This window comes from Zosterops lateralis (assembly GCF_965231275.1).
Source record: "Zosterops lateralis genome assembly, chromosome: 5".
Taxonomy (NCBI): Eukaryota; Metazoa; Chordata; class Aves; order Passeriformes; family Zosteropidae; genus Zosterops; species Zosterops lateralis.
The window spans coordinates 59,211,489-59,238,167 of NC_139766.1; the positions used below are offsets into that span (position 1 = coordinate 59,211,489).

Below are 26,679 nucleotides of genomic sequence, written 5' to 3' on the forward strand. Positions count from 1 at the left end.
TTCATGTTAATAAACCAAATAATGTGTCTCTGTTTCCAAACAGAATTGTTTGGGGAACTCAGGATTTGGGGAGCTGTGCTATTTACTGGAAGTTCTACCCAGAGAAACTTGGTTCAATTTATTGTCTAACTTGCACTCTTATTTATGTGCATCTGTGCTTTTTGCCTATTTCTGCAACTGGGAAAACATTTGTCTCACCAAGGGTTGTTGGCACTGCACTGTTTTCTCCATGAGTATTTTGTGATAGCTTAAGTGATAAAAGCTCAAAATTCAGATTATGCAGCAGTCATGATATTGAGGTCTGTTAGGTTTTAGATCCTAGTTCAGAGTCAATTTTGATTCAGAAGAAACAGCTGGATTTTCCAGTGCTCTTTGAATAGTTCTGCAGACATTTATCTTCGTGATAATGGATATATTTTTCTTTTGGTAAATCTGCTTGGTGAGTGTAGGTGAGGATTCGCAGTGAAAGGAGCAGAAAATTATTATTTATCATGTTTATTGTAGTGACAGATGATAATAGAGACCTTTGTTGCAACATGTATATATTTTAGTGTAAGACAATAGACATAGGATGAGAAAGGGAACAGAGTATGCAAGTGTAGTGTAATGGGAGAGATATTAGTTTTCCTGCCTTTTTTTTTTTTTTAATTGATTTAGCTTAATTTTCTTTAAATCTGTTAAGAAAAGATCTGCATTAGGATAGGATTGTCTAAGGGAATATCAAGGGACAGGTTCAGACATCCTGTGTTCTGGGTGAAGAGGTGGGATTGGTTTACATACTTGAGTTTCATGCCCTCAAAGGTACCATGATAGCAAGACTCTTGTTCATCATGTTTGTGAATTCATTATGAGAGTTTAAATAGAAACCAGGCTACATTTGAGGAAAAGGGTGATACTAGAATCATGGAATCATAGAAAGTTCGGGTTGGAAGGATCCTTTAAAGATCATTTAGTTCCAACCTCACTGCCATGTAAAGGGGCTTATGGTTCCAAAACCAATGTAGTATTTCTTTATTAGTTAAATTTATTTATTTGAAGCTAAGAATGTTGAGAAGGAAGGTTGCTGCTATTTGATGGTAATGATGAATGTTGCCATCAGTGGGACCAGTCCAGTGCAGCACTGAGTTTGCTCTGATTTTCTTGTTTTTGTAATTTGTGGTCTACCTTGAAAGGCATTTTCCTTCCTGTTCAGTGGTTTTACAAAATCTCAAATTACAATCACAGTTAAACAAAAAAGCACTGAAATCAAGGTCAGTTGTGTTATGCTCCTACTATTCCTCAATTTGTTCGCCTTTGTTCATGAAAACGATGCTGGCACTGCAACTTGATTATTTGGATCTTTTCCCTTTGTTAATCTTATGTTGTTGCTTTTCCTCATGTCTGTTTTTCTGACGCATCTCCATTGACTTAAGAGTTTTGTGCTTCCTGTTGCTTGGTACTTTGATTTCTCAGTTAATTTTTAAGATTCCTGTTCATATTCTTTCAGAAGCTAGTCTTTCATGTTGGCATTGAAAATAGCCGATGGTTAAAGAACCTGGAGAGGAAACTGCAGTGGAGAAGGTTTGCTGCTAGATGAACTCAAACCTGACCCCTAATTTTGTTTCATGAGGCGTCATGGCAACAGCCTGCTAGTGGGAGAGAGAAAGGGAAAAGCTGCCCGGGGAAATTGATTCCTCCATCACAAACTGGGGACCTGAAAGCAGCGATCTACTCATTCAGTTTTTTCCCCAGTTTTTCATACTTCTTTGAAACTAGATACAAAAATGAAATCCATGCATTTTGATCAGAGAGATATGCAGCTTCTATGCTATGAAAATTATTACTGATTTAATTTTATTTATGCAGACAGTGATGTTTTTATAATTTTGTATGAATTTTGGATTAAGCTAAAGTTTTCTTTTGCAGCTGTTTTAAGAATATTTGGTGTCACCATAAATTATGGCAAATGCAAGCTATCTCAAGATTTTTTGGCTGTGTGCAGTTTTTAGATTGTATATGGTGTAACATTTTATGCAGTGTATCTTTCATAACAATATTTGTATTTTTTAGGATAGATTTGTGTCATTTGTAGAGAAGGTTACAGTTGAGAGTAATCTTATAGCACCAAAGGCATTGTCTGACAAGCTGACAGTTTTTTCTGTGGTATTTTTACTGAAGAATCTAGTAGTTAAGTTTGTAACTCCAGCTTTACATGTGTGTAATTTATTTTCAGAATCTATAAAAGCTTAAACTCTAACTTTTAAGTATTGAAATTAAACTCTCATTATAGTTTTAGGCATTTACCACTAACAGCATAATACTAGTTTATAGGAAGCTCTGTTTACATGGAATAACCCACATGGTTAAACAGCAGGGGAGTCTTCTGCTTTTAGTTAAAAACCTGCTGTTTCTGTATGGCTTATTTACTACTTCTTTAATTCTTAATGTAGTGTGCTGTGGAATTGAGCATGCAAAAGTCAGCAAAGAGTTCTGTTTTTTGCGTCTAAGGTTATTACTTGCTGTACAATAATAAAGGCACTATTTTATTGGGTTAGTTGTAATTAACTTCAGCACTAGGCATTGATATAAATCATTCCTAATCTGTTTTCTTTACATTTTCATTCTTTTAAACTGGTTTAACATAGCTTCTTTCTGTCATCCTTTTACATGAGGACTAGGGTTGTAATTGCTTTTTTGAATTAGGCTGTCGGAAGCTAATGTGCGTGTTGGTCCAAGAATTGATTAAGGAACATTAATGAATTTCATATAGCACTTTTAAAAGATTTGTAATAAATACTCCGTAGCGGTGATCTGTTATAACATTAGAACTCAATACAGTGTTGTCACGCTGTGCAGCTGGGAAAATATTTCAGTATAAGAAACTTCGATTTGGTTTCACAGTTAAAATAGTAAAGAATTTTGTGGTTATGAATAGTAAAAAAAAAAAAAGAAAGTCATGTTCCAACTTTTCCACAGAGTATATTTTATGAAAGTAGCTATCGTTATTATAGTCTTTGTTTCAATGTTTGATAAAACAGAGGGAAAATACTGAAACAGTGTTAATTTTCATTTTTATTGAAAATTATTTCATTTCTTAATGTTTGATGCCACATGAGTCCTGTGCCATTCTGACTGATTTATCAATGCACAAGTACTGCAGCATGTTCGGTTGTTCCTCAGCAGCACAGATTTGAAACAAGATTTTGTTTGTTCTTTTCAGTCACCTTTGCAACACTGAATGTGTTTCTTGAATTCCTTCTATTTTCAGGGCTGGATAATCACACAATGCACAATCTCAGCCTCATTAGTTTGATATGAGTGTGTTTGGGATATTTTCTCACATTAGTGGCTGTGGTGTTATGCCTTCACTTGAGAAGCTCTCTCATCTAGTTAATTTTTACACAGCTTTCTCCAAGAAGACTTATTAAAATTTTCAATACAAAGACTTCAGTTGTGTACTGTCACTGGCAGATTTTTTGACAAAAAGCAATGTCTTTTTTTAATGGAATGCCAGCAGTAAATACTTTTTATTATAACTGGGTGTGCTTGATAGTTTTAAAAGTCTTATAAAAATAATTAGCTCTTTTATATAGTTCTAATGGCAGCCTTGCAAGTTTCCCCTGGAGCAGTCTCTAATGAACAGGCCTTGATTTTTCCAGTTGGGCTTTCAGATTCCCGGAGGACTTGACTTCAGACCTTGAAGGGCAGCAGCTGCCATTTGTCTTGAGCCTGGAGTTGCCAAACAGCCAGACCATGTACTAATAGGACACATTTGTACAGCCCCAGTACGTGGGACCCCGATAGAGCCCTAATGACGATCATCTGTTGAGAGCTTGTAGCTGGCCAGGGTTAGAGTAACTTTTATCACCCTTATTGAAATCAAACCCTCTGTATTGATTAGTGAGGTAGCTTGGCTTGTTACATTGATGCCACGTTAAAGCTTTCATAGAGAAGCCTTTGTTTAAATTTCAGTAAATCCAAGCCTGTTCGATAAGGCTTTTTGGGTGACAGGAGGTTCTAAATTTTTAGGATATTAGAAAATATTTTTCAAGTTCTCACTTTGTTTCAAGATTCAGCAACAGTGGTGATGTTCTGTAGAGAAATGGCCATGAAAATATTGATTGAAATGACTTTTTTTTTCCTCAGCCATTTTCTGGTAGTTCTTCCATTATTTGTTTATGTTTTTTTAATTTTATTTGAGCATACAGGTATGTGTGTATATATACTGGATAACTATCTCAAATGTGTTCTCATGTTATTTTTATATTAATTTGTGTCACATCTTTGCAAAACGTTCCTCTTTTGTAAGTACTTGGCATGTGCTAATTTCGATATTAAATTACTTCATGGTTTCTAGATATGATTTCCCATAACTCTGTGTTGCTTTTAATTTTTTAATGGAGTTTCATAGATTAAAATAACTGAAGCATGCTTCAGCCTTTAAAAGTAATTTATGTTTGAAGAGATTCTGCTTAACACGCAGTCTAACTTTTTTTAATTATGAAGAACCCAGCTGAGATATAATCTACTTTTCACTATATGTTCTTTATTGCTGAGTTCATTCAAGCCTGTAGTGGATGTGGTGCTGAGAGAGTGCTGACACCAAGTGCAAACACTGCTGAAAAGTTCTTGATAGTTTACTTTAGGCACTTAAAGATTAGTGTATCTCTCTATGAACAAGTTTTTCATGCAGATTTGACCTTTACTCTAGGATATAATATGTCTCTTAGTCGTATGTTAACACATTTTCCCACTCTGCTCCTTAGTGCCCCATTCATAGTTGTCAGTACCAAAGTCATCCTTCTCCTTTGTTTCATTACCAAAATAAATTATCAAAACTCCTCCAGCTTTATTGGAAGGATGGATTAGTGAAGAATTTTCTCTTTTTTGCCTGCTGATGAGTGTGTGTTTCAACTGCTAGATATAATCCTTAATTGTACAATATGTTAAACTGTTGAGAAGGATTTTTTTTTTTAATTTCTGAGGAAAATGAATTTTTAAGGAGCATGCATGTATATTTACGAATGAGGGCAGCAGAACAGTTTGCTATGGTTGGAAATAGAGCAGTTTTCATCTATTGAAAATGTTTTAAATACTCTCTTTGTGGTTCATTGCCTAGCCATCGGACTAGTTGATGAGTTGATCTTGCAAATGTTTGTATATACCTTGAAGAATGTATGTTTTGGAGTATTCATAGAATTGTAGAATGGTTTGAGTTGAAAATGACCTTAAAGAACATCTTGGTCCAACACTCCACCATAAGTGTTTAAAATATGATTATATTACTTTAGCAAGGCTGTACAGCTGAGGAGGGATATGTCCACTTGCTGCCTACAGGCAAGCACTTCAAATTCCAAACCAAAAAATCTGTATCAACAAAATTTTCTTGGCATTTGTTTGAGTGATTACAGTTTAGGAATTGTTATATTGGGCTAAATAAAGATTCCACTTTGCTTCTTGTCCAGTCTCCAACTGTAGACACAAAGAGGTGTTCAAAAAGAATAAAATAGGACAATTGTGATACTCTTCCACTCTCCAGCAACTTTTGCTGAGGGTATTTTCTGGATGCAGTTTCTGTGCATTTAGCCAATATTAATGTGTTTATTTTTTTTGATGTGTACTTATTCCGTCTCCTCTTGATCCTATTGAACTTTTAATCACCATGATGTGCTTTTGGTGATAGATTCCTTACACATTGTGTAAAGAACCACCTGCATTTTTTGTTTTGAAGCTGGCTCCTGCTGTCTGCTGCTTGCAGAAAAAGGCCTTTTTGGTAAACAAGAGGTTCCTGAAGTATTTGATCTGAACAGGATGCTCAGAATGGGTAGAAAGCCAATAACAAATGGAAAGAAATCAAATTGGAGGCAGAAATTTTTTAAGAACTTCACTTATCTGATCATGCCTTGTGCTTAGAGATGTACCTTGTTTTTCTGAAAGGAAGTATGAGGATCAAATAGTGTGAACGACTTTTAAATGCACCTGAAGACTGAGATAGTTACACATACACAAGTTGGTGCAGTGACATAAAATGGGATGTACAAATACTGAAGACTCTTTGCTACACTGATCTTGTTGCTGGTTGTGGTCTAATCCAGCCTGTGGTATTTTGTGTGTTTTGGTCTTTGGTTATGGTCTGATGCATGCTCTTGGTCTGGGTATTTCCTAGAAAAAAGTAAATGTAGTAATTTATGAATTTTATTAGAGCATTTGGTGCTGTCATACAACTGATCATTAGTTAAGGTTAATTAAAAAACCCCACTGTAAAATAGATTAAATAGCCCTAGCATTACTGAAATGGGACAACAGGTCATGATATTGACCTTGAGGGAGATTATTAGTTTTTGAAAGGAGAGGTTTAAGACCACTACTGTTAAATGTTTTCTTTTAATGACCCTTGTGCACTCAGTAATAATGTGCTAATGAAACTTGTTGATGATATAAAATTAGAGCTGTAGAGGACAGGGATGTATTTTTGGTCACTTCAGAGTTGTGCTGTATAGAAAGAAATGTAATACGTTATTCCATACAAAATCATAATTCAGGTGAGGTTTGCAGCACTATTTCAGTTTTTAGTCCTTGCCTAGGGTATTATGGGGCTGCTTATAGTTTCTATTAAGGAAATCAGTGACACAATAAGGAGTTAGGAAATTTCCTTATCAGACACAGTATTTGAATAAAATGTGATTTCTTATTTGTCTCCTTGTCACGGTGATTTTTCATTGGAGTTATTTGTGATCGTGTCTGCTGCTTCTTGGTTTTTCCCTTACCTCACTGTTGAGTGTACAGTGACCAAAAGCATTAGGAGTGGATGATGTCTCTTGGTCACTGAACATTCACAGCCACGGGAAATGATGGTCAATTACCTACAGCTTAGAACAGGTATGAAATTATCGACTCAGCTGATCTTCCCTTACAGCCCTTCCTCAGAAAAGTGCTGAAATGTGTTTTGTAGTTATTTAGTTGCATTAGTGGTTGAGTTTGAAGCTTTTAACATGTTTTTTCTCTAATACCTTTGGGAGATGGATAACTAAGATGCTTGATATAATAATGCAATATGTATACTGAGCGTAATTGTTTGAGAGTGAACATATACTGTGGGGAGATATTGAATGGATCATGAAAGATGAAGACCATTAGTCTTTTCTTTCAACTATTAAAATAAGCTTTAGGGTTTGTTCAGCTGTGATTTATGAAAATGTTTAGACTAACACCTTCTTTGATGTCTTATGCAGAGAAAAATGCTGAAAAGTATAATGATAAATGCACTTTCTTTTCACTTTTGGCAGCCTCCATCTTCACCAATTAAATTTTCAAGTATTGTTGTGAGCTCTTTAGCGAGCAGAACAACAGATGGACAGTGTCATAAGTGGAAAAAATTATTTTGCTTCTCTTGAGTTTTCTCACACTTTAGCTAACAAAATACTTTCAGCTATCATTATATAAAGCTAAATATTTAGAACCTGATACTACATTTAAAACCTCTTAGAAGGATTATTTGCATATACTATTTTCTTTAGAATATTAGCAACTAAAAGGCTTTTTTTGTTTTCCACTAGAATACATTTATAATTTGTGATCAATAATGCATCACAAGTTCCAATTATTCTGCTTTTGATTCTGACTCCATGAAAATTGTAGTACATTGTTGCAACTTGAACATGATGAGCATGATAAACATAAGCATGTGTTAGGCCTGGAAAACCAGAATGAGAAATCAGTTATAATTTCTCCCCTGCTTTTTTTTTTTTTTTAATGGGGAGTGTGTGGGGGCAGAGGGGCAGGATTTAAGTTGTAAACAACAATGTTGTTTCAGTGTGTGTCTGATCAAACCTTTGTCTCACTGACTGAGAGGTAATTCTGCAACACTGAGCACCAAAAATGAACCTTGACACTGTGTATTAAAAATCTCCTACATTCCAAAATCTGAAATTTGTTTAAGATGTTTTTCCTGCTTTGAACTTTTTGCCTGCCTTAGACCTGATGAGATTTTTAAAAAATAACCTCAGTGATAGAAATACTCATGTAAGTAATCTATAGGATTATTATTTCATAGAACAAACAGTAAAAAAATCAAAGAAGTTGATGTGGAAAAGCACATGAAACTTTAATATCTGTCTGCTGCAGAATCAGTCTTTTGTATTAGATTAGAAGATTTGAAGAGTTTAAATCAAGACCTGTGTTTGTCCTGTTCTATCTATTTGCCTCTACATTTTCCCCAAAAGATAAGATACATACATTTACTGCTCTAATTTTTACCTGGGTTAACTTGTTCTTATGTTGTCTAGGATTAAAAAATCTACTTTATGGGTTTGTTAAGTAATTTTGTTTCCTTCTCATCTTTCAAATGAGGGTAGCAAGCCCCAGTGACAGGTCATCTGAGTTGATTGCTTTCCCCTGTGTCTCTTGTGGGGGCCAGGCAAAACCCACCTACATGTTTAAGAGGTGTAGAGTTTTGCTTAATTCAAGATTTAGCTGGATTTAAGGAATGTGCAGTGCATGTTCATCTGCCATTAGCATTGTTTTCAGTGTGCTAAAAATGCTACATTTTTAAAAAACATTGTGTGTTAATGGTGCAATATTTGGATTGTTAACAGATTTTTTTTTAAATGATTAGAGATGACTATGTGATGCTGAAGTGAGGATTATTATGAGGAAATATGCCTCCTAGGCTTTAAGCTATGAGAGACATTTGTGTCTAAGGAATGAGCCTTGCCTTAATGTGAAACAGTTTCTAACACTATCATGGTTCAATAAGGCAAAAAGCATCTGTGAACCAGAGCAACTTCAGGATTATTACATGACATAACAAAAGCAAATGATGGAAACCTTTGTGGGATGTTTTTGGATTTTCTTCTCCTCTTAATATGACCTTAAGTAAATGATGCTGCCCTGTTCCTTCATGCTGGCGTTCATTGCTTCCTGATCAGCACACAATTAATGCTTTGTGTGTTTGCTGATGGTGCTGTAAGTTGCTAAAGCTAAAAGAGTATAATTTGATATCTGAAAAGGCCTCTTCCAAGTTTTGTTTTTATACAGCTAGTTTTCTCTTCTTTTTTGTCTTTACCCAGGAGTGGCAAAATTCTATACAGAAGAATGCTGGCCTGGCCTTTATTGAGCTTGTCAATGAAGGAAGGTAAGTCACGATATTTGATAAAACCTCTGCCTTAGCCTTCAGGGAGTTCTGTGCCTTGAAACTTTTTAAAAATAATTTTTCTTCTTCCTTTTTGTGTAATTTTCTTTGAGTTTTACGAGTGTGGTTTCATGTTCTTTAGTACTTTGGTTCAGTTCTAATTCTGAATATAGGATTTTGCAGAATCTTAATGCTCTTTTAGTTTCATTAAATACTTTGCTTATCTGTGTGTCATGGATTTTCTTTCTTCCTGTCCTTGTGTACTGGTTAATGTTGAAACTATAATTTGTATTCAGCTAATCTCTCGAGAAAGGGAATTTATATTTGAAAGACATTACTGCTAGGAATTGTAAGATAAGCCTCTGTCTCAAAAATTAGATTCCAGTTTGCTCATTTATTTCTGATCTATCTCTTAAACTAGAAAGGAGGAGAGTCTCTCTAAGGAAAAAACCCTCTTAATATTACCAATTAGTTTAATGTTCTATCCATAACTTTATATGTTTATTATTGAAACTTATAGAAAATGACAGGGCAGGTGATGAGGCCATGCTCTTTGACTTGTAGTCGGTGTTCAGAACCATCAATATTTTCTTCATTACCAATTGATTGTTGAGGCAGACTAAGAGCAATATTTACTAGTTTTCTAAAGGATTTTTTAAAAGATGTCTTAAGGTGTTAGCTAAGGTGTATTATAAGAAATGCCATTTATTTAAATGTAACTTCTGTTAGTAACTTCAGCTAGTGAGAATCCAAATAGAAAATAAATTTTACGTGATGAGGACAGCTACTGAACTAAAACTGGAATAATTTATCACATAAATTAGTATTCTATATAAATATCTTTTTATCAATGTAGGGATGGCTATTTGAGATTTTTTTTCTTAAGATGTAGATGTTCTCAAGATACATAAAAATAATGGACATTTTAATGGGTTTTAATGGTTGCATTTCAGTTTATGGTAGGGGAAACACCGTTCTGAGGCAGGAAAAACATTTTGCTACTAGTCTTGATCCCAAGGGCCAAGGTAAAGTAACAAGGGTGTTCAGTTACAGTGTTAAGATCTAGCCTATAGTTGTTTCCTATTATGTGAGGCTGACCTGTCTTGACCTTACTTACAAAATGCCTGCTATAAATTTGGCCCTTGATTAATGTTTTATTAGCATAGATAACACAGAGATCCCACACACATGTAAACTGCAATGTAAGGTTCATCTGTGTAAGATGATTATCATGGACAGATCAGTTGCTGAGACTGAGCTGGGCATGGCAGTTGCCCAGTAGCTATTCAGCTTGTCCAGGTCAAGCTTTCTATCAGTAAACTGTTTGGAATTGACTATTTTTTCTTCAAAACATGCAATGCCCATCACAGACAGATGGAATCACTCCCCCACCTCCATAAACAACATCAATAACTTAGAGTCTAGCCTGAGCCAGAGTGGTTGTCTCAGGGACAAATGATCCCTTGAAGACTGGGAAGTGTGGTTTTGGTTAGCAGAAAATGTCTGTGTAATTGTTACTTCATTTCATATCTGACGTGTAGCAGAGTTGGGTTTTCTTTTAGGTTCTTTTTTTTTAAAGTGGGAACATAACATTCATTATGATGAAGAGGAGAGAGGATTAATTTCTTAAAAATGGCTCCTTTTATCTGTTTCCATTTTCCTCCTTTGCTGTTTATAGGAGCCTTTATAGTTACTGCTGAATTGCGGTGCTTTGTGGCTTTTCAGCATTTGCTAAAATGAAACTATTATCCCTCAAATGATAGGAACTGTATTCCAGAACTGCTCTTTCCTTCTCTTTATGCACTTTGCACATTATTTTTCTTGCACATATGCTAACACTTGGACTAAAACATCTCAGACCTTGTATTTTATTCTGTTTACTATTTTTTATGTATTTTTGCCATAGTGTTACAGTCTTGGAAACTCCAAAAGCTGAAGTCTTTTAATTGAAACTTAGGAAAATATCTGAATGATACTGATTTAGAGTTTAGCTGCATAATTATATAATAAAAGCTGGATTTTTAATTGTTTCTACAAGTGCGCGGGAAGATATGTCAAGGTAGTTGTAGGAAGGACAGAACTGGTTCAGCACATAGGGAAGAATGTCTGTAGGGCACCATGATGTGAGAGTTAGAATAAATAAAATTAAGGACTGGAAGAACTGCCTAGAATTTGTACAATTACTATTGTCTGCTGCTTCGTTGGGGGGGCCTTTGATCACCCTGTAATCTTTGTAAACAAGAGTTTTATTCTCAGTGTTCATTACTAGATTTTTTGGACTAATGATGCTGTAGGATATTTCAGCTTGAGGTGTGTTCTACTGGTTTTTTTTAATTGGGCAAATAAGATGACTGAAAAATCTTTCTGGATGAAGTCTAGAAGGAGAGATGTAAATCTCTTCTCCTACTTGCTTTCAAATGTACTTTTTGCTTTTATGTGAAAGGTATGAATGTACCTCTCTCTCTCACAGCAGTTGGAAGTTTTATGTTTAGACTTGCCATGTTTTGGCTAGGATTCCCTGGACAGAAATATGTGCAGAAAGTTTGCCTCTGGGACTCGTAAGATCTGCAGTATGTGTGCTGCATTCAGAATGTGTTGGTCTGAATTTCCTCGTGTTCACAAGTAACTAATGTGTTCCACAGAAGAGTTCCTCCCTGCCTTTCCTGGTAGGTCATGCCCACTTCATGTGTGGAGCAGAATTAATTAGTTTGTGCCCAGTGAAATTTTGAGTCTTGAACTGCAAGAAAATCTCTAAATAGGAGGGTGGTTTGTGGAAATACAGAACTGTAAACCTGCCTAAAACTGAAATACACAGCTGAAGTCTTGAAGTCCAGGATACAAGCATAGTAAAAAGAAAAAAGCCAGCATAGAAATCCAGGAAGCTACAGAATGTAAGTAAAAAGGTAAAGGAGCAGGTAGTGGAGAATAACCTCTTTCTGTGCAGTAAAAGACATGTCAGTTTCAGTACATTGCTACGTTTAACATTAATCTGGTTTTAATAAAAAGTACTAAGTATTGTTCTCTGTTATTGTAGTGTCTGGGAACACTATTAATGCTCTTTGAAACCTTGTTAAAAAGGTGCCTGTACCCATGGCTCCTCCACGTACTGAGCCATCTGTGCAGCAGAAGGATAGGTTGTGAAATGTTTGCCTTACCCTGCTGAACTTCTGTCAGTCTGGATTTCATTCTTTGTGCTTGCCTTTCACCTTTGGGTCCTCCTTTAGGGAGAGTCTGTTTTGGAGCTTGAACCTGAGAACTTACCAGTGAGGGAATTTGTTCACCAGAACCATCCTTTAGGTGGGATCTAGTTCACTGCCATGGCCAGCCCTCTCCTTTGGAGACTTCTGAGGTGCCCAGACTGATTCCTTTTTTTATGCCCTGGAACTAATTAAGTTTCCTCCTTATGCACAAGATGGTGGAGCCATTATTTATGAACTAAAACAAGCTCAGCTTTGTTTTATCTCCTCACATGTACAAATGCCTCTTTTGCTAGGGCCTGATTTCCTGTACTTGACCAGTTAGCCAGCAGCTCCTGTGCTCTGTGAAGGTTAAAACTCTCTGCTGTCGCTGTGATTCATTAGCACACTTTAGTGTGAAGCATCTCTTATGCTGGATCTTGTTTTCTCTATCAGTCAGGGCACTAACAAACGTACTCAAGCTCGAGACCAGGCGTGACAGTTATTATCCCCTTTGGGGTGATAATGGCTTTGGCATGGCAGGGGTTGAGGGATCAGTCTCCTAAGCATGCTGCAGCAATTATTCTTTCCAATTTTCAGTCGAAGAGACTCTTGAAGATGCTTGATTTTAATTTAATTTTCTCAAGCACAGTTTTCTTGGCCATCCAAAGAATTATAGAACAATGTTCTATGCTTAAGTTTTTATACACTTGTAATGACTGTTCTCTAAAAAAGTCACAAAATGATTGGTTTAAAGACAATCTCTTTAAACTAGCAGAATCTATGTATAATTTCCTCTCCTTACCTTTGCTTTTTCAAATCCCTATCCAAACAAGGCAAGCCAAAACACAAGTGTGTTTTTGTTTTTTGTAGCTTTTTGTTTTTCTGTAGCTTTTTTCTGTTGCCACATTCTTTGTTGTCTAATGAGGAATGAAATGTAATCAACATTCTCCCTTCTATATCAGAGCATTTTCTAATGTGTCTTTCACTATAGTTGAAAACAACTTGGTTTTTTCTTTTCCCAAAGGAAACTTGCAAGGGATTTTGTGTTCCCTTGGATTAAAAATTACTATTTTTGAGACACTGTAGCCGCCTATTAAAAATATTTGTTGGAACTATACAATTAATTCAGAAGTTATTGGAAGAAGAAGGAAGGCAAACATAATGCAAATTTAACATCCTTAGCAAGTAAAAACTCCATCAACCAACCAAAAAAAAGTCCGAAACCTCTCCAGAAACAACCAAATGTTGTTTGTTTATCTTAATAAATTCTCTCAATAAATAAGATCTAGTAGTATAAAATCTGGAATGCTGTAATCATCTATATTTCTATAGCTGAGGGGGATAGGGAGGAATTTAAGAGCTGTACTAACAAAATTTAAACATACGTCACCTGCTGTTCCTTGTCTTAAAACTGTATGTATTGCTTTTGACTGATCATGGATGCAAATATTTTTAATATTGAAATACTTGGCAATCAAGCTGGCTGGCCAATTACTTGGATGCTTTCTGAATGGAAAATAGGGGACAGATGTAGGCTGCCCCATTCGATTGTCTCTCACTCGCAACGCTGCGGTCACTCTCAAGGAATGGATGTTGGAGGGTTGTGTTGCCATAGGAGCAACTGCTGTGGTGGAAAAATAGTTAGAAAAAATACAGCTATTAATGAAAGAAATGGATGATAACTGACAGACTTTGTGCATAGTTGACCAAAAAAGGCTCCAGAGAAAAATGATAAGTTCAGTCTGGTCCAAAGTAGAATTGATTACTGCCAGTCTGCTCCCCTTGCTGCAGCCTCCTTGTCCTGAGATTCTGATGACATAAAACCTGCACCTCAGTCTTGTTTTGTAAGAAAAAAAGGCATATTTTCCACATTTCCTTGCTTTTTGATTTTTAACAACCCTTTCTGTTTAAGTGGTACATTTTGTAAAAAGAGATTTTTTTCATGAGTATTGATGTTATTGTTTTAGTTTGTTTAAAGAAAAGAAAAAGCAGCTTTAAATACATAAGATCATTAGGCTAGACTTAAAACAGCATTTTAAATGTGCTGAAAATTAGGAATTGTAGCCTGGATATGTTTCAGAAGTGGATAAGTTGACTTGATGCTACCTTATTTTTTGTGTGCAGGTGTGTGCACTAAGGTATACTGTGATGTACACAACTGAATTTTGAGGGATGTTTATGTGACAAGGGTAGGTTTTACTTGTGAGAATACATAATTAATTTGCTGGGTCTGTGAAAAGGGAAATTCATAAACCACTTTTGAGGGTCTGGGAGTTCTGAAATGTGTTCTTAATGTAGAAATTTTTGGTAACATCTGCTTTTAAAAAACTAAATTATTGCAAGAGTAGCAAGAAGGTATCTGTGCTGTGTTGTGTGTGCATACATGTATTGTAGTATTGCCATCTGATGGGACATTTTCAGAAATCATCTCTCATAGTACTTGCAGTGGCTCTGAAATGTGAACACAACTGTTTTCAAGGGACTCTGATATGCCCTAAGAGGCTCTCCTAGGTAGAAGATATTGGATTGGCACATCCCCCTCTCAGCTGCCTTTTCAAAGTTCTGTTTCATTTAATGCTAATGAGTGTCCAGGTCAGCATTTTGGTGAGTCTCCATGGCTTTGACACTCTGTTTTTAATTTATTTGTTTGTTTTTGTTTTATTTTGGGTTTGTTTGTTTTAAAATTGTTTCTGTATTTTATTTGGTTTTTTGTCTCCTATTTTAACTCAATAAATTCGTTCAAACTTCAGTCCTTAAGACTTTATGGACTAACTGTAATTTTTTGAGAATTCAGTAGAGTATCTGTAAAGTATCTGTGTTCCACAAAGCAATTGTAAAATACCCTTGCAACAGTAATTCCACCACTTAGCACGTTGTGCAGACAGATCCCATAAAAGTCCATGTGTGTCCATGTAGAACATGCCCTCTTTTGAAGTCAGAGAATTTGCTACATGCCAGGTTTATGAGGAAGGAGTGTAAGTAGGAGAGGTTACCTTGCTTGGCTGTCTTGGAGTGCTCTCAAAGTTGTGGAGCACCTGGAACTTACAGTCTCTCCCTGCAGTACTTTGTGATAGATTAGTGCCTTAACAGCTGCTGTCACTGTCACCTAAGAAGCTTTTTCATACTTTGACTAAAACTGATAATTGTTAGACATCAGTAATACTAACCCAGAATTTGTCAGTCTCTCACTTGCTTTTTTGCTTTGCTCAGTTTTATGTTTATTTTTTTTTGCCTCTTGTACCTCTTAATTTTTGCTTGTTATAAGGAGAAGCGTGACTTTTTTACTTGCCCATCTAAGCATTCAGCAGCCAGAAATCAGAGGAAGACTTTTAGTTCTGTGTCTCATAATCTTCCAGCATAAAAATGAAAATCAGTCTATCTCATGTATTTGGCTGGAACTCCTTTTCTCAGTGGTTTAGCACTTCATTCCTGACCCAGCAAAATATGCAAGTATATATTTAACTTCCAGCATGGAATCCATCCCCTTGCTTGTTTTTACTAGGCTGCTCATCTTTTCAACATTAAGCACATGTTTTAAAACATTTTCAGTCTGGAAAAGAAGTGTTTGGGAAGAAAAGTCTGTTTGAGACCTTGAATCTGGTGTGCACTGCAAGCAGAAGAGTACTTTCAGTATCCAGAGTCTTTACACTCATGGATAATCATGTCTAGCTTCTACAAAATGTGTCCATTCACGCTCCATCCACATTCTTCTTGTATTAAGATCAGGAAAATAATAATTCAATACATGTCATAAATAAACAAGAAGAGAATCTGTCAGGAAAGTGGAGTGTAAATCAGCACATTCAACAGCATTTTGGTGTTTAATAGTACTAAAAAAAAATCAGCAGATATATGAGGTAATATAAGGCAAGCATGGCTCATGGATTTTCATACAGTGATTATGAAGCATCAGCAAGAACAACATTATTAGACTTGAGATTGTCTTTAAGCTTGGGTGTGCATACTTTGAAAGAGACAAAAAATTCAATCTGTTTACTCAAAAAAAGGAAAACCTGTCCTTTTGCTGTAAAAAAAGTATTTAATGTGTTTTCGGTGAAATTTTTATTTAACTGAAAAAGAACTAATATAATCTAGTTGCTGGGGAAAAAATCTACATAAAAGCACACAGATGGTTAGGGAAATTTTGTTTGTGTGTTGTTTTTGTTGGTGTTTTTTTTTTTTTTTTTTTTTTTTTTTTTTTTTGTCTTTGTTTCAACTGACAGTAATTGCCTTATTATAAAACTGTTTTATGGGAGAATATGGTGTAAAATATCTTTTTGGTCTGGCACAGGTTGCCCAGAGCAGCTGTGGCTGCCCCTGGATCCCTGGAAGTGTTCAAGATCAGGCTGGATGGAGCTCTGAGCAACCTGGTCTAGTGGAAGGTGTCCCTGCCCATGGCGTGGGGTTGGAGATGATCCTTAAGGTCCCTTCCAACTGAAATTAATTTATGATTCTATAAGTTTTAAGCCTAAAAACAAGGGCAACTTTCTGGAAGCTCTCCTGTAGTGCAAGCAGAAGGTACAGACTTGATGGAGGAAATGAAATTGTTTTCAGCAAGGCATTCCTGATCCATTTGCATGGGAGGCCAGAGTGGAACCAGCAAGGACCATTATGATCCTTTAAATCCATGAAAATGCCTCTTTACTGTCTTAGTGAAGAGAATCAGATGTTTCTAAACATATTTTTCTTAAGAAGAAAGTGTTCATCTCTCAAAGATACCTGATCTAGGTAATTCAGTTTATAGGCTCGCCCACATGTCCAAAATGTGTTGTGTGTAGTTCGAAGTTGAGCTCATCCTTCAGCAAGAGTCAGATTCCTGTCCTTGCCTCAGCAGCAGTCTGCCCACCTGGGAACAGTTGTTTTATTGAGAGCAGTGAGCTACACTTAAATTTCTGTCCAGCATTTTGTTTCCCTTAAATGGAAAACTAGCAGCTGCCAAGGTTTCCAAAATTTGTGTTTAGTAGGTGATTAAAACTTCATTTTAAACACATAAGCAGAGGTGTGTTCATTTATACAGGTGCTGTGAGCTCATATTTGCCTTCGATTTTTAATGATGGCTGCAGACTCCTCTATTATATCATGCCATCATTACATTTATGTAAAGTTATATATTTATTTTGCAAAGTTTCATACTTAAGTGGCAAATTCAAAATAGAAATCTGAGTGGTATGCCATGTATGTGGATACTGTTTTCATAAAGGAACTCCAAGCTGCCCTAGATGATAATGCAACTTGAATTGTTTGTTATAAGAAACCTAATCCAAGCATATGCAGTGTTTGGAAAAGGTTGAACTGAAAAGAAAAATTAAAATTTAAAGTTCTTGAATGAAAAAAAGAAAAAAAAAATTTAAAAGTTATGTCTTAGCTTCATCTACCTGGCCTACCACTGTGTGGAGTATCACAGAGAAAGTGAAGAAAGTGCGTGGGATTAGTAAGAAGAGCTGGGAGTGATAGAAGAGACATAGAGACAAAGCTCTTCCTGGAACTTGAAGTGTATTTGTTTTCACTTGGTACACTTCTGCTCTGTTTGGACAACATTGTTCCTGTGTGAGGGAATGTAGTTCTTTGCTTTGTTTGGAACACATCCATCCTTTCTGGACATGCAGAGCAGGTGCTGGGCTGCTTACTGGTTATGTGTAGTAGATAAAAAGGAAAACCATGTTGTAAAGTGTTAAAACTATTATTATATAGGGTGATTTCTTAAACAGATGAAAGAAAAGTGGGACTCAGAGTGTATAATTAGTGTTAGATTGAAAGTAGACCTTTTAGAGGATAGCTGGTATTTTTCAAAGTCTGGTCAAGCTAGCAGAAGATGTTGGTATTGACAAACTCAGGGAAAGTAATGGAATACTGTCCAACTGTGTTACATGCAACTTGTGATGCATGATATTGTGGTACCGTGAGCATTTGTGATCCCCTTAATTTTTTAAACAGCTCTTAGTTCAATTTAAAAAAAAAAAAAAAAAAAAAGTTTATTTAAATGCTTATGTGCCAGATTTGAATGTGCTACGGGAGATCATGGAGAGTCAAACATATGGAATCTGCCCAGACTATGCAATTGCTTATAGTTTCTTGGTGCTGGTTTGTCACTAATGCATGCAGATAAATGGGCAGAATTGTCTGTTTGTTGCTCAACAGCTACATCTATTCTATCAGTGACTAAAAATAGAAAAAAAATAATAAAAGGAATTGTAATGTGATTTTAAACTAGTGGCTTTTGTACAAGCCTCCCCAAACAGAAGGTGAAATCACACCTCAAACAGTGAATTGTGCATATTTCTTATTTCAAGACTTCATCCGTGGGGAGAGACTAATCCACCAACTTGGCTGGTTCCTGAGCTCGTGGCCTCAAGTGGCTGCTGTGCTGCAATTTTCTGAGCCTTGGGATGAGGGGGCAGTGAACAAAGAGCTTCAGGTGTTGTTCTGCCTCTGGGTTTCTTCTCAGGCATGTGACCTGCAAGTGTGGAATTCTGAAAGCACAGAAAAAGAAATAGTAAAGCATCACTCTTTGAAACATATAGTAAGAGACAGGTAGAGCCTTTTTTCAGATAAATAAGTTATTGGGGTTAAAATTAACATTGGATGCATTAGAAGGCATCCTGCATAATAAATCCTGTGGTTGTAAAGAAAGCCTTTCAGTACACTCTCAACTTGTTGAAATGTACTTTAGTTTATATGTGCAAGGAAAGCAAATGATTTTATGTTCTGCTACTCTTTTTTCTACAGGAAGCCTTACCAAAAAAAAAAAAAAAAAAAGGTTTAATAACAGATATTTTAAGAATTAATCAGTAGAGCGCATAATGGATTTATCTGGTGTATCTTTGAGTGATCCCGTGGAAATGTGCACCTTCTAAAACTGTGTGATTCCTGTATAGCCAGTTTTAACTTTATGAATCCCAATGTAACCAATTAAAAAGGAAGTGTTTTTAGTAACAATATGTGAACTCAGAGAATAATTGGGTTGTAATTCAATCTGTCAGTTCTGCTGCCATTCACAAACTCAGGGTTTATGAAGGCCTCAGAAATCTCAGTTTGAATTACAGCTTTATTCTGTACATAACCTGGAACAATGTATATTTTAGCATTTCATTTGTGAGACTGAGAATGTTTTATAATCCTGAAAATATTACTTAAATGTATACTTGCCATAAAATTTCAATCTTGCATTTGGAGGAAAAATTAAATTGCATTGCATTTTTTTATTTAGATTTTACATCAGTTATGTTAGAGCTTTAACTATGGTTGTTTAGATGCAAAAACTTTAGATTGTGGGGGATGGGAAAGATGATTTTTTTTTTACATGCCTCTATTTCAGGTAAAACAAATGACTGTCTGGAGTGTTTACATTTTGTTTAATATTTACTTTGGTTTACTATAGAAATACAATTTTACTAGTTGCCAGAGAATTACCCTACAACCTTATTTATACTGTTTTCTTAGCACAATAAAGTCAGTCATAAGATCCCAACATATTTGCATATATATACACACTGTATGTCCAGATTTTTATTTTTGGACTTCATTCTCTTAAGGCAGTTCTTAAATCTTCTCTCTCCTCAGGTTGCTGAGTCAAACCATGAAGGAGCATCTGGTACGAGTGGCTAATGAGGCAGAATTTATCCTGAGCAGGCAGAGGGCAGAGGACATTAACCGCCATGCAGAATTTGAGGTAAGAAAGGAAATCGCCTTTCAAAAAAGCAAAACACAAAAGCATAACCATCCCTCTGTGTTTAAGGATTCCAGGCTGTGATATGGGCTTTGCAGGCCTCAGGAGGTTCCACTCTGAAAGGTGCTTTGCAGTCCTAGGGTGATTTGATAAGTTTGCCACTAACTTTGATGGAAAAACAGGCTGAACAGAGCAGCTCAGAACTTGTTGAAATCTACCCACCGTAGATTGTAGGGGAAAGAATTTTATCATAGCAATGCTGCTCTTTTCCATTTAGCAAATATCACTGTATGTGTTAAAGCTGCTTAGCATCACAGTCAAGATACAGGTCTGAAAAAAACCACTTTGCTGAAGATAAGTGGTAACAGCCTGTGAAGTGCAAAATGAGAAATTACTTTCTTTTTTCTTTTTGTATCATCTGCTATTTAACTAATCCCTCTCTAAACCCATTCTCCTTATGTTTTACATGCCTCAGTGTGGTTTAGTTATGTTTTCATATTTTCACCCCACTTAAGGGAATCTAAGTCTCTGTTTTTGTAATAAACTTGTATTACTTTGAACAAAAATACAAGCCTGTTTTCTGAATCACTTTGGTCATACCTCCAGTTTAGGATCTTGGTTACATTACGTATCAGCTTTCCCTGTGCTTTAATTATTGGGTAAATGAAAATGAAGCTAAATCTCTCTCAATTCACTAATATTCTACTTAAAGAGTACTTTGTCTTTCTTCTGACATGTGATATTACTTGTGGTTTTGTTTTTAAAATGAAGCATTAAGAGATTGAAGGCACATTTGTGCTTTACGTACTTCTAAACTGTTTTCCTCTTAAATCTTTACTTGAAAAAATACTCCCCAAAGATGAAAGCATATTTGTCTTAGACAGTGCTTATGTTCTAAAGGTCATCTGTGTTGGCCCCAGGATTCAAGCTGTGCGTTGTCTAATAACATATCTGCACTTCATCTAGAGCTAGTTACCCCCTCCTGCAAACAGAGATGTTGGAAGGTATCTACAGTACCCTTCTGCAATGCTGGAATAGCAGGCATGTTTCATTTATTACATCAAGGCTTTGGCGACAGTCCTGTGGAGATGAAAAGTGCATCCTTTTACTCCATTGCCTGATAATCACTGGACTGGGACATGCTTGACATCTTTTGCTCTGGATTTATGCAGGAGCTCCATGCATGACATGGTGTTATTGATTAGATGAACAGCCCACTTTTTTTCCTTCAGATGCAAACTATTTGCCAAGAGGGGTGTGTGTATGTAGGAAACGTGAGAGAAGTGGAGGGTTCTGTCATATAAATACAGGCTCTCTGTGAATGCAGTTGTTCAGCGACAACTGCACTCTTAGCTCAGCCTCAAGATACCTTTTATGGTGTCTGGAAGAAATTTAAACAAAGCATCAACTTACATTTTTAATAGAGCTCTGAATTCTGCTGTGACAAGTCTCTGGGATGAGAGTTGGCTGACATTTTAGGCTGATGCTGGTTTGACTCTCTCCTGTCTCAGTGGTGGTGGCTCAAGAAGTTTAACTCATCATGTGGAACTTAAATGGTGTACTCAAATATCATCAGTCTGTGTATCCAGTTAAGTTTTGTTCCTGTGTTGGAAAAACTTTGATCCAGCATTACTTCCACAGGTGTAGAAACTGAGGATATACAACTATTGTATTCTGCCAAATGTGTAGAGAACCTGATGTCTGTGGCAGACTTCAGTCAGTGCTGTGTTCCTTTGTGGAAAGAGGAACCGTTAATCAGATCCATGTAAGTCTGCAGGTACCACATTAACAATCAGGAATTCCAGTGTACCACATTTCAGCCATGTGATAGCTGGAGAAAGGGAGCAGAGGAGTGATCCTATAAGATTTAGCCCAGGAAAATTATATCTATGAAAATGTGGGTTTGATCACATTTAAAAATGTTCAGTGCTTCTGGTAATTACTAGTAGTAGGTTTTTTTAAGAAATGGTTGGGATCAGCGTGTGTGGTTCAGATCAAAAGAAAGTTTTGCCCTCTGAGTGCTAGGGAGAAAGGAGATGAGACTGGTTGAGGAGGGATAAAGGTCCTCAGATGAGAAATAAGGAAAGAACTATTACCCATTTTTATTCAGACTTGCAAATCTGGTGTTTCATATTGCATAGGAAATAATCCATGTTAACACTGGGTCAGTAACAATCCAACCCCCAATTTTCTTTTAAAGATCTTTAATGTGTTTACTGCTACCTGATTGTAATTCACCATTTCTAAAAGTCGTAATTCTCCAATTCTAAAAGTCATGGTGAAGATGAGCCTTGCAATATCTGAGTCAGATTTTGAAGAGGTTTGCACTATGTATGCGAAGATAGTTTAAAAGTCTTTTACTTTTTAGTTTTTAATTTACTTTTTAATTTATTTTTTAATTGTCTTTTGCTTTTTAAAAACGAAGTCTGGTATTTGGAGCACATAGAGGCAGAAGAAAGCAAGGGGAAATTTAGGCAAGCTTCATAATGAAGCTCTCTTGTTATGTATACCTGCATATATTCAGTTATAAGTGGGGTAAGGATGGTCATTGTAAGAAGAAAAAAAAGCCAAGGAAAACAGATAATACAGGAAAGGCACTGCTGTGCTGAAAACTGCATCTTATAGAAATAGGATGCAAGAAATTATTTGACAGGTGATAGTTAAAAAATTTCCATTCCTGCTTGATCCTTAATTCATTGCAAGTACAGGAGAGATATTTTCCTTCCAGAAGTGGTTTGAGAAATGTCCACCTATCACTTATTTCCCATCTAGGAGGAGGCAGATAAGCAACAGCAAATGCAACACATGTGAACTTTGCTCTGTAAGTTCTGGTTGGGCTTTGCTCTGTCTCCATGTGGTGGGACCCTGCATTGGCAAGAACATGGAGAGGAACCCTTTCCATACAGTGGGATGACCAAATACATGAGAAGAGTCTCTGAAGCAAGGGTAGTTTTGGGCTTTGGTTTATTTTTGGTGGCTCCTTGTTCCAGTTTGTGCTGTAGCTTTGGGTGTACAGTAAGCCCTGAGTGCCTCAGTGGGATAGATTTAAACTGAAAGGAAAATAAAATAAATAGTTTCTATTCTACTTGTGCCTTCTCAAGGCAATTTTCTCTTTCAGAAACTTCAAGTGTCTTTTCACTGTATAAGGAGTAGTTCCATCTATGCATGTAGACATATAGAGAGGTCACCAGAAACTTGAGACATACTCATATTACAGTGATTGAACCTCACAGAAACCTGATGAAGGAATATCCTGCTCATTTCTGTAATGAGGTAGCAATGAATCACACATTTTTTGCAGTGAATGTGGGAAAGTGAGCATTTCTAACATATAACCTTAAATTTTTCCATTGTCCCTTATATGTACGTGTCTCTTAGGTATTTTTCAAAGTCTCACCCATGGTATTTGGCAGAGTTGAAAATCCTGAAGAGGAGCCCCTTTCTGGTAGTTTCATGCTACTACCCTGATTTTTTTCTGGAAATGACCTTGAAAAATGTGGTGATTCTTACTGTGTCTTAGATTATTTGTGCAGACTGCTGTGGAGTTGGGCCTATGGGAATAATTGGATTTGGTGTGAGGAGGGGGAGGGAATTTTGTACTCTAATTGACTTTATTTTATAATTTATGACAGGAGTGCCCATTGCCTTGGCTATGCCTCCTGTCTTATATAAATCTTTTGATGTACTTCTAGGTGAATATACATATTTATAGAATTCTAAATAAGTAGACCTGCAAGGTTTTTCGGCCTGGATTGTTCAGTGTTTCATCTTTCTAGTGAAGCTTTAGTTTGCGATTGGATGGCGCTACTGGATCCAGGCAAAAATCTGGGATAGCAAGTCTCAATGCTTGAGTAACGTACTTTTGATGATTGCCCCAAGAACATGGTTTCTTTTTTTTTGTTTGTTTGTTTTGTCTTGTTTTTGGTGTTTTGGGGTTTTTTTGCATGCATGATTCACATGGGAAGTTAAGAAGATGGGGAAAAATGCACAATACAGAACTATTCATAATATTGTACATTGTGGAAGAGCAGTGTAGCATGCCACTCAATTATTTTCAGACAACTTCCTATAACGAGTGTACCAGGATTCTTTATTCTGAGGAAAACAAACCGCTTGGTACTTTTTCAGTAAAATGTTACTGCTACTCTAATTGGCAAAATAACCTGCCTCCTCAAAGTGTCATTTTTGAAAGATTGTGTCGTGTCATCCCCTTGAATTTTTGGTCTTATTTTTTTCAAATTCTTGTCATCCATAGAAATAGAAAGTGCTGGCATTCTTGTTATTGGCTGTTTCTGTTGATTAACTGAGAATTTCACATGACTTTCCCTTTGCATTTGTTATAAATCATGCTAGGCAGCTAACTTCTCTGCATGATTTCTCTTCAATAATTAAATCTAGCATTTCCAGCTGCTGTAAAATTTGTTGCCCTTTTGTGTTCAGTTATGTTTTTTCATGCGGAAGACTTGGACTTCCTCACAGTTTTAATTCTTATTCAGTGTCAATTTACAGGCTGTGGTAATAAACAGAATGTTTTACTTCACAGCTCATGCTGGGAAGCGAATCTTAAAACTGGTATTGCCTTGACAGAGGTGGGATGCAAGGCTAGGCAAGCGTTCCAGTAGTGACTCGGATGGAGCTGTTTGCTTTTTGTTTCCTTGGCAGAAGGCAAAATCCAGTGCTTCCCTTGATGGATAATCTTCTGTACCCCACATCTTTTCCCCTTTGATGCACTAAGCATTCAATGTTAGAATACATTACTTGTATCAGAGGAAGTGACTAAAAATTACTGCAAGTCAATTCTGGTAGAATACCCCTAAGTCAAAAGGAATGTTTGAGAGCCCTTGGAAGAATTATGGAAAGGTATTTGGTGTTTTTGTAGTTTCTGTAGATGTTTGTTGCTTCTATATGTAGTAAGAAGTTACTGTGGGAAAGAAGGTTTTAATCCTTGACTGGGTCCATATTCTCTATAGTTTACCAATGTTTTTAACAAAAGCTGCTTTGTTGTAGAACCTGTACATCAAAAATTCTTTCTGTGGCTCTTGCAACATCCTTTTATATTAAGTGTTTTTCAGCACACTTAGTAGTAATGTCCTTATTTATTAAAACAAAAGATTTTGTAGTGATTTCAGTGGGAGTCTTTCTTTCAGAGTGGGTCAGCAGCAATGGTTCTCCACAGAACACATGGAGATAAAGGATAGTGCAAGCTGCAGGAATGCACTCAGAAGTTGTCATCATTAGGACTGCAAAAATGTAGTGGGGCAACATGAAGGAAGTTAGGTATTGTCTCACTGAAAAATAAGGCTTTACACATATTGTTATGAATGGGCTTGACTCTCTCAAATTTAAATTTAAATTTAGATTAAGTAAGTGCAGCCCTTTGCATTGGGACGTTTAGGTGTTAGAGCACCATCTGTCTGTCGGTAGAAGGAAGAAAAAATTGGCTTTTATTTCTAAACATGTTTTTGAGGTATTATAAATGCTTCACAGAGTGCTGAGCATAGGAGAATATGTTTTTTTTCCATGGGAGGATTAACTAATTTTGTTCTGCTGCAATATGTTGGTAAGTCCCAAACTAGGAGATTGAATTTCTTTTATTCCTGAGGTGACAATTTTTGGAATTAATTGTCTCATGTGAAATGAAGGAGACTAACTAAGTGTAATTAAAAAAAAAAAAAAGTCTGGGAAAGTCATGCACAGTGTTTTACAATGTTTGAGATTTCAAATTTTTGTGTACGTTTTCACTTCTTTTATATATTTAACACAATTACTTATTTTTCTCTTTTTCTCTTCCTGTGAGTGATAAACTTCCTTTTAAAAACGATTTATCCCCTCTTGTAAATGCTGTTACAGATTATTATGTTCACTAGAAATTACCAGTAATCTTAAATAATCTACTCTCCGTAGGTCTGTGAACTTATCTTTTGCTGTGGGAATACATCTTAACTCCATCATAAGATTTTTCCTATCTGCCCTACCTTATCCTGCCTTTCTTTAAATATGGTTTTGGCATTCAGACTTGATGAGCTAGATCTTTCTTGTCCTTGTTTCGGGTGGCTTGTTGAAAGAAATCTAATGAAGCCTGACTTCCTTTACAAAGGCAGTGATGGCTCTTGCCAGTGTGTTTATTCCTTTGTTTGCTTTTTGCTTTAAACACGGCTCCAAGTTTGCCTTTTAGAAATTATTTTAGACTGTTGCTTTGTTGCTCCCTGCAGTCCTCCAGAGTCCATTTGGCATATTTCTTTCCTCTGGCACTGAGGCAGTTTGAACAAGAACAATGCAGCTGATGGCTGTGCTCATCCCTGAGTTACTCTGGATCACCTGAGTGGACACTGCCTGGTCTCAGCAGTTGTTCTCTTCCCAGTTTTCTTTCGTAACATCTCTGTTCTGTGGTGGTTATGTGTTCCAGGAGTGCTTTTTACCCTTTGATCTTCTATTAGCTCTACAGAGACGCCTTAATGGGCTTCCTCCTCCTGATTTGTTTGGAAAAATAGTTTAATACTGCCTTTTATGGCTTTACGCAATTGTTTCTCCATCTCTTTTAACCTGCTTCATTCTGTTTTTAAAACTATCATGCTGTAGTTCACAATTTTTTCTGTTTTCCCTCTTTGGGGAGACTTACTGAAGAATGCTGTTTTCTTTCTGCAGCTTAACAATTCCAGCTTATTGTTTATTTGTTTATAAAAAAGCCTTCTTTTGGATGGCACATGTTTCCTTTGAACCCCTAA

The 26,679-nt window shown here is 36.3% G+C and overlaps 1 protein-coding gene across 3 annotated transcripts in view; it reads left to right on the forward strand.

Moving 5' to 3' along the window:
* The window catches only part of LRBA (LPS responsive beige-like anchor protein), a gene marked incomplete at its 5' end in the record, with an annotated part of 363,200 nt that overhangs the window by 107,896 nt on the left and 228,625 nt on the right, over positions 1 to 26,679 (forward strand). For all 3 annotated transcript variants that reach the window (XM_083862452.1, XM_083862454.1, XM_083862453.1), the window contains 2 exons: positions 9,048 to 9,112; positions 19,849 to 19,957. In XM_083862452.1, coding sequence (XP_083718578.1) covers positions 9,048 to 9,112; positions 19,849 to 19,957 — 174 coding nt within the window. The remainder of the gene's footprint in view (positions 1 to 9,047; positions 9,113 to 19,848; positions 19,958 to 26,679) is intronic.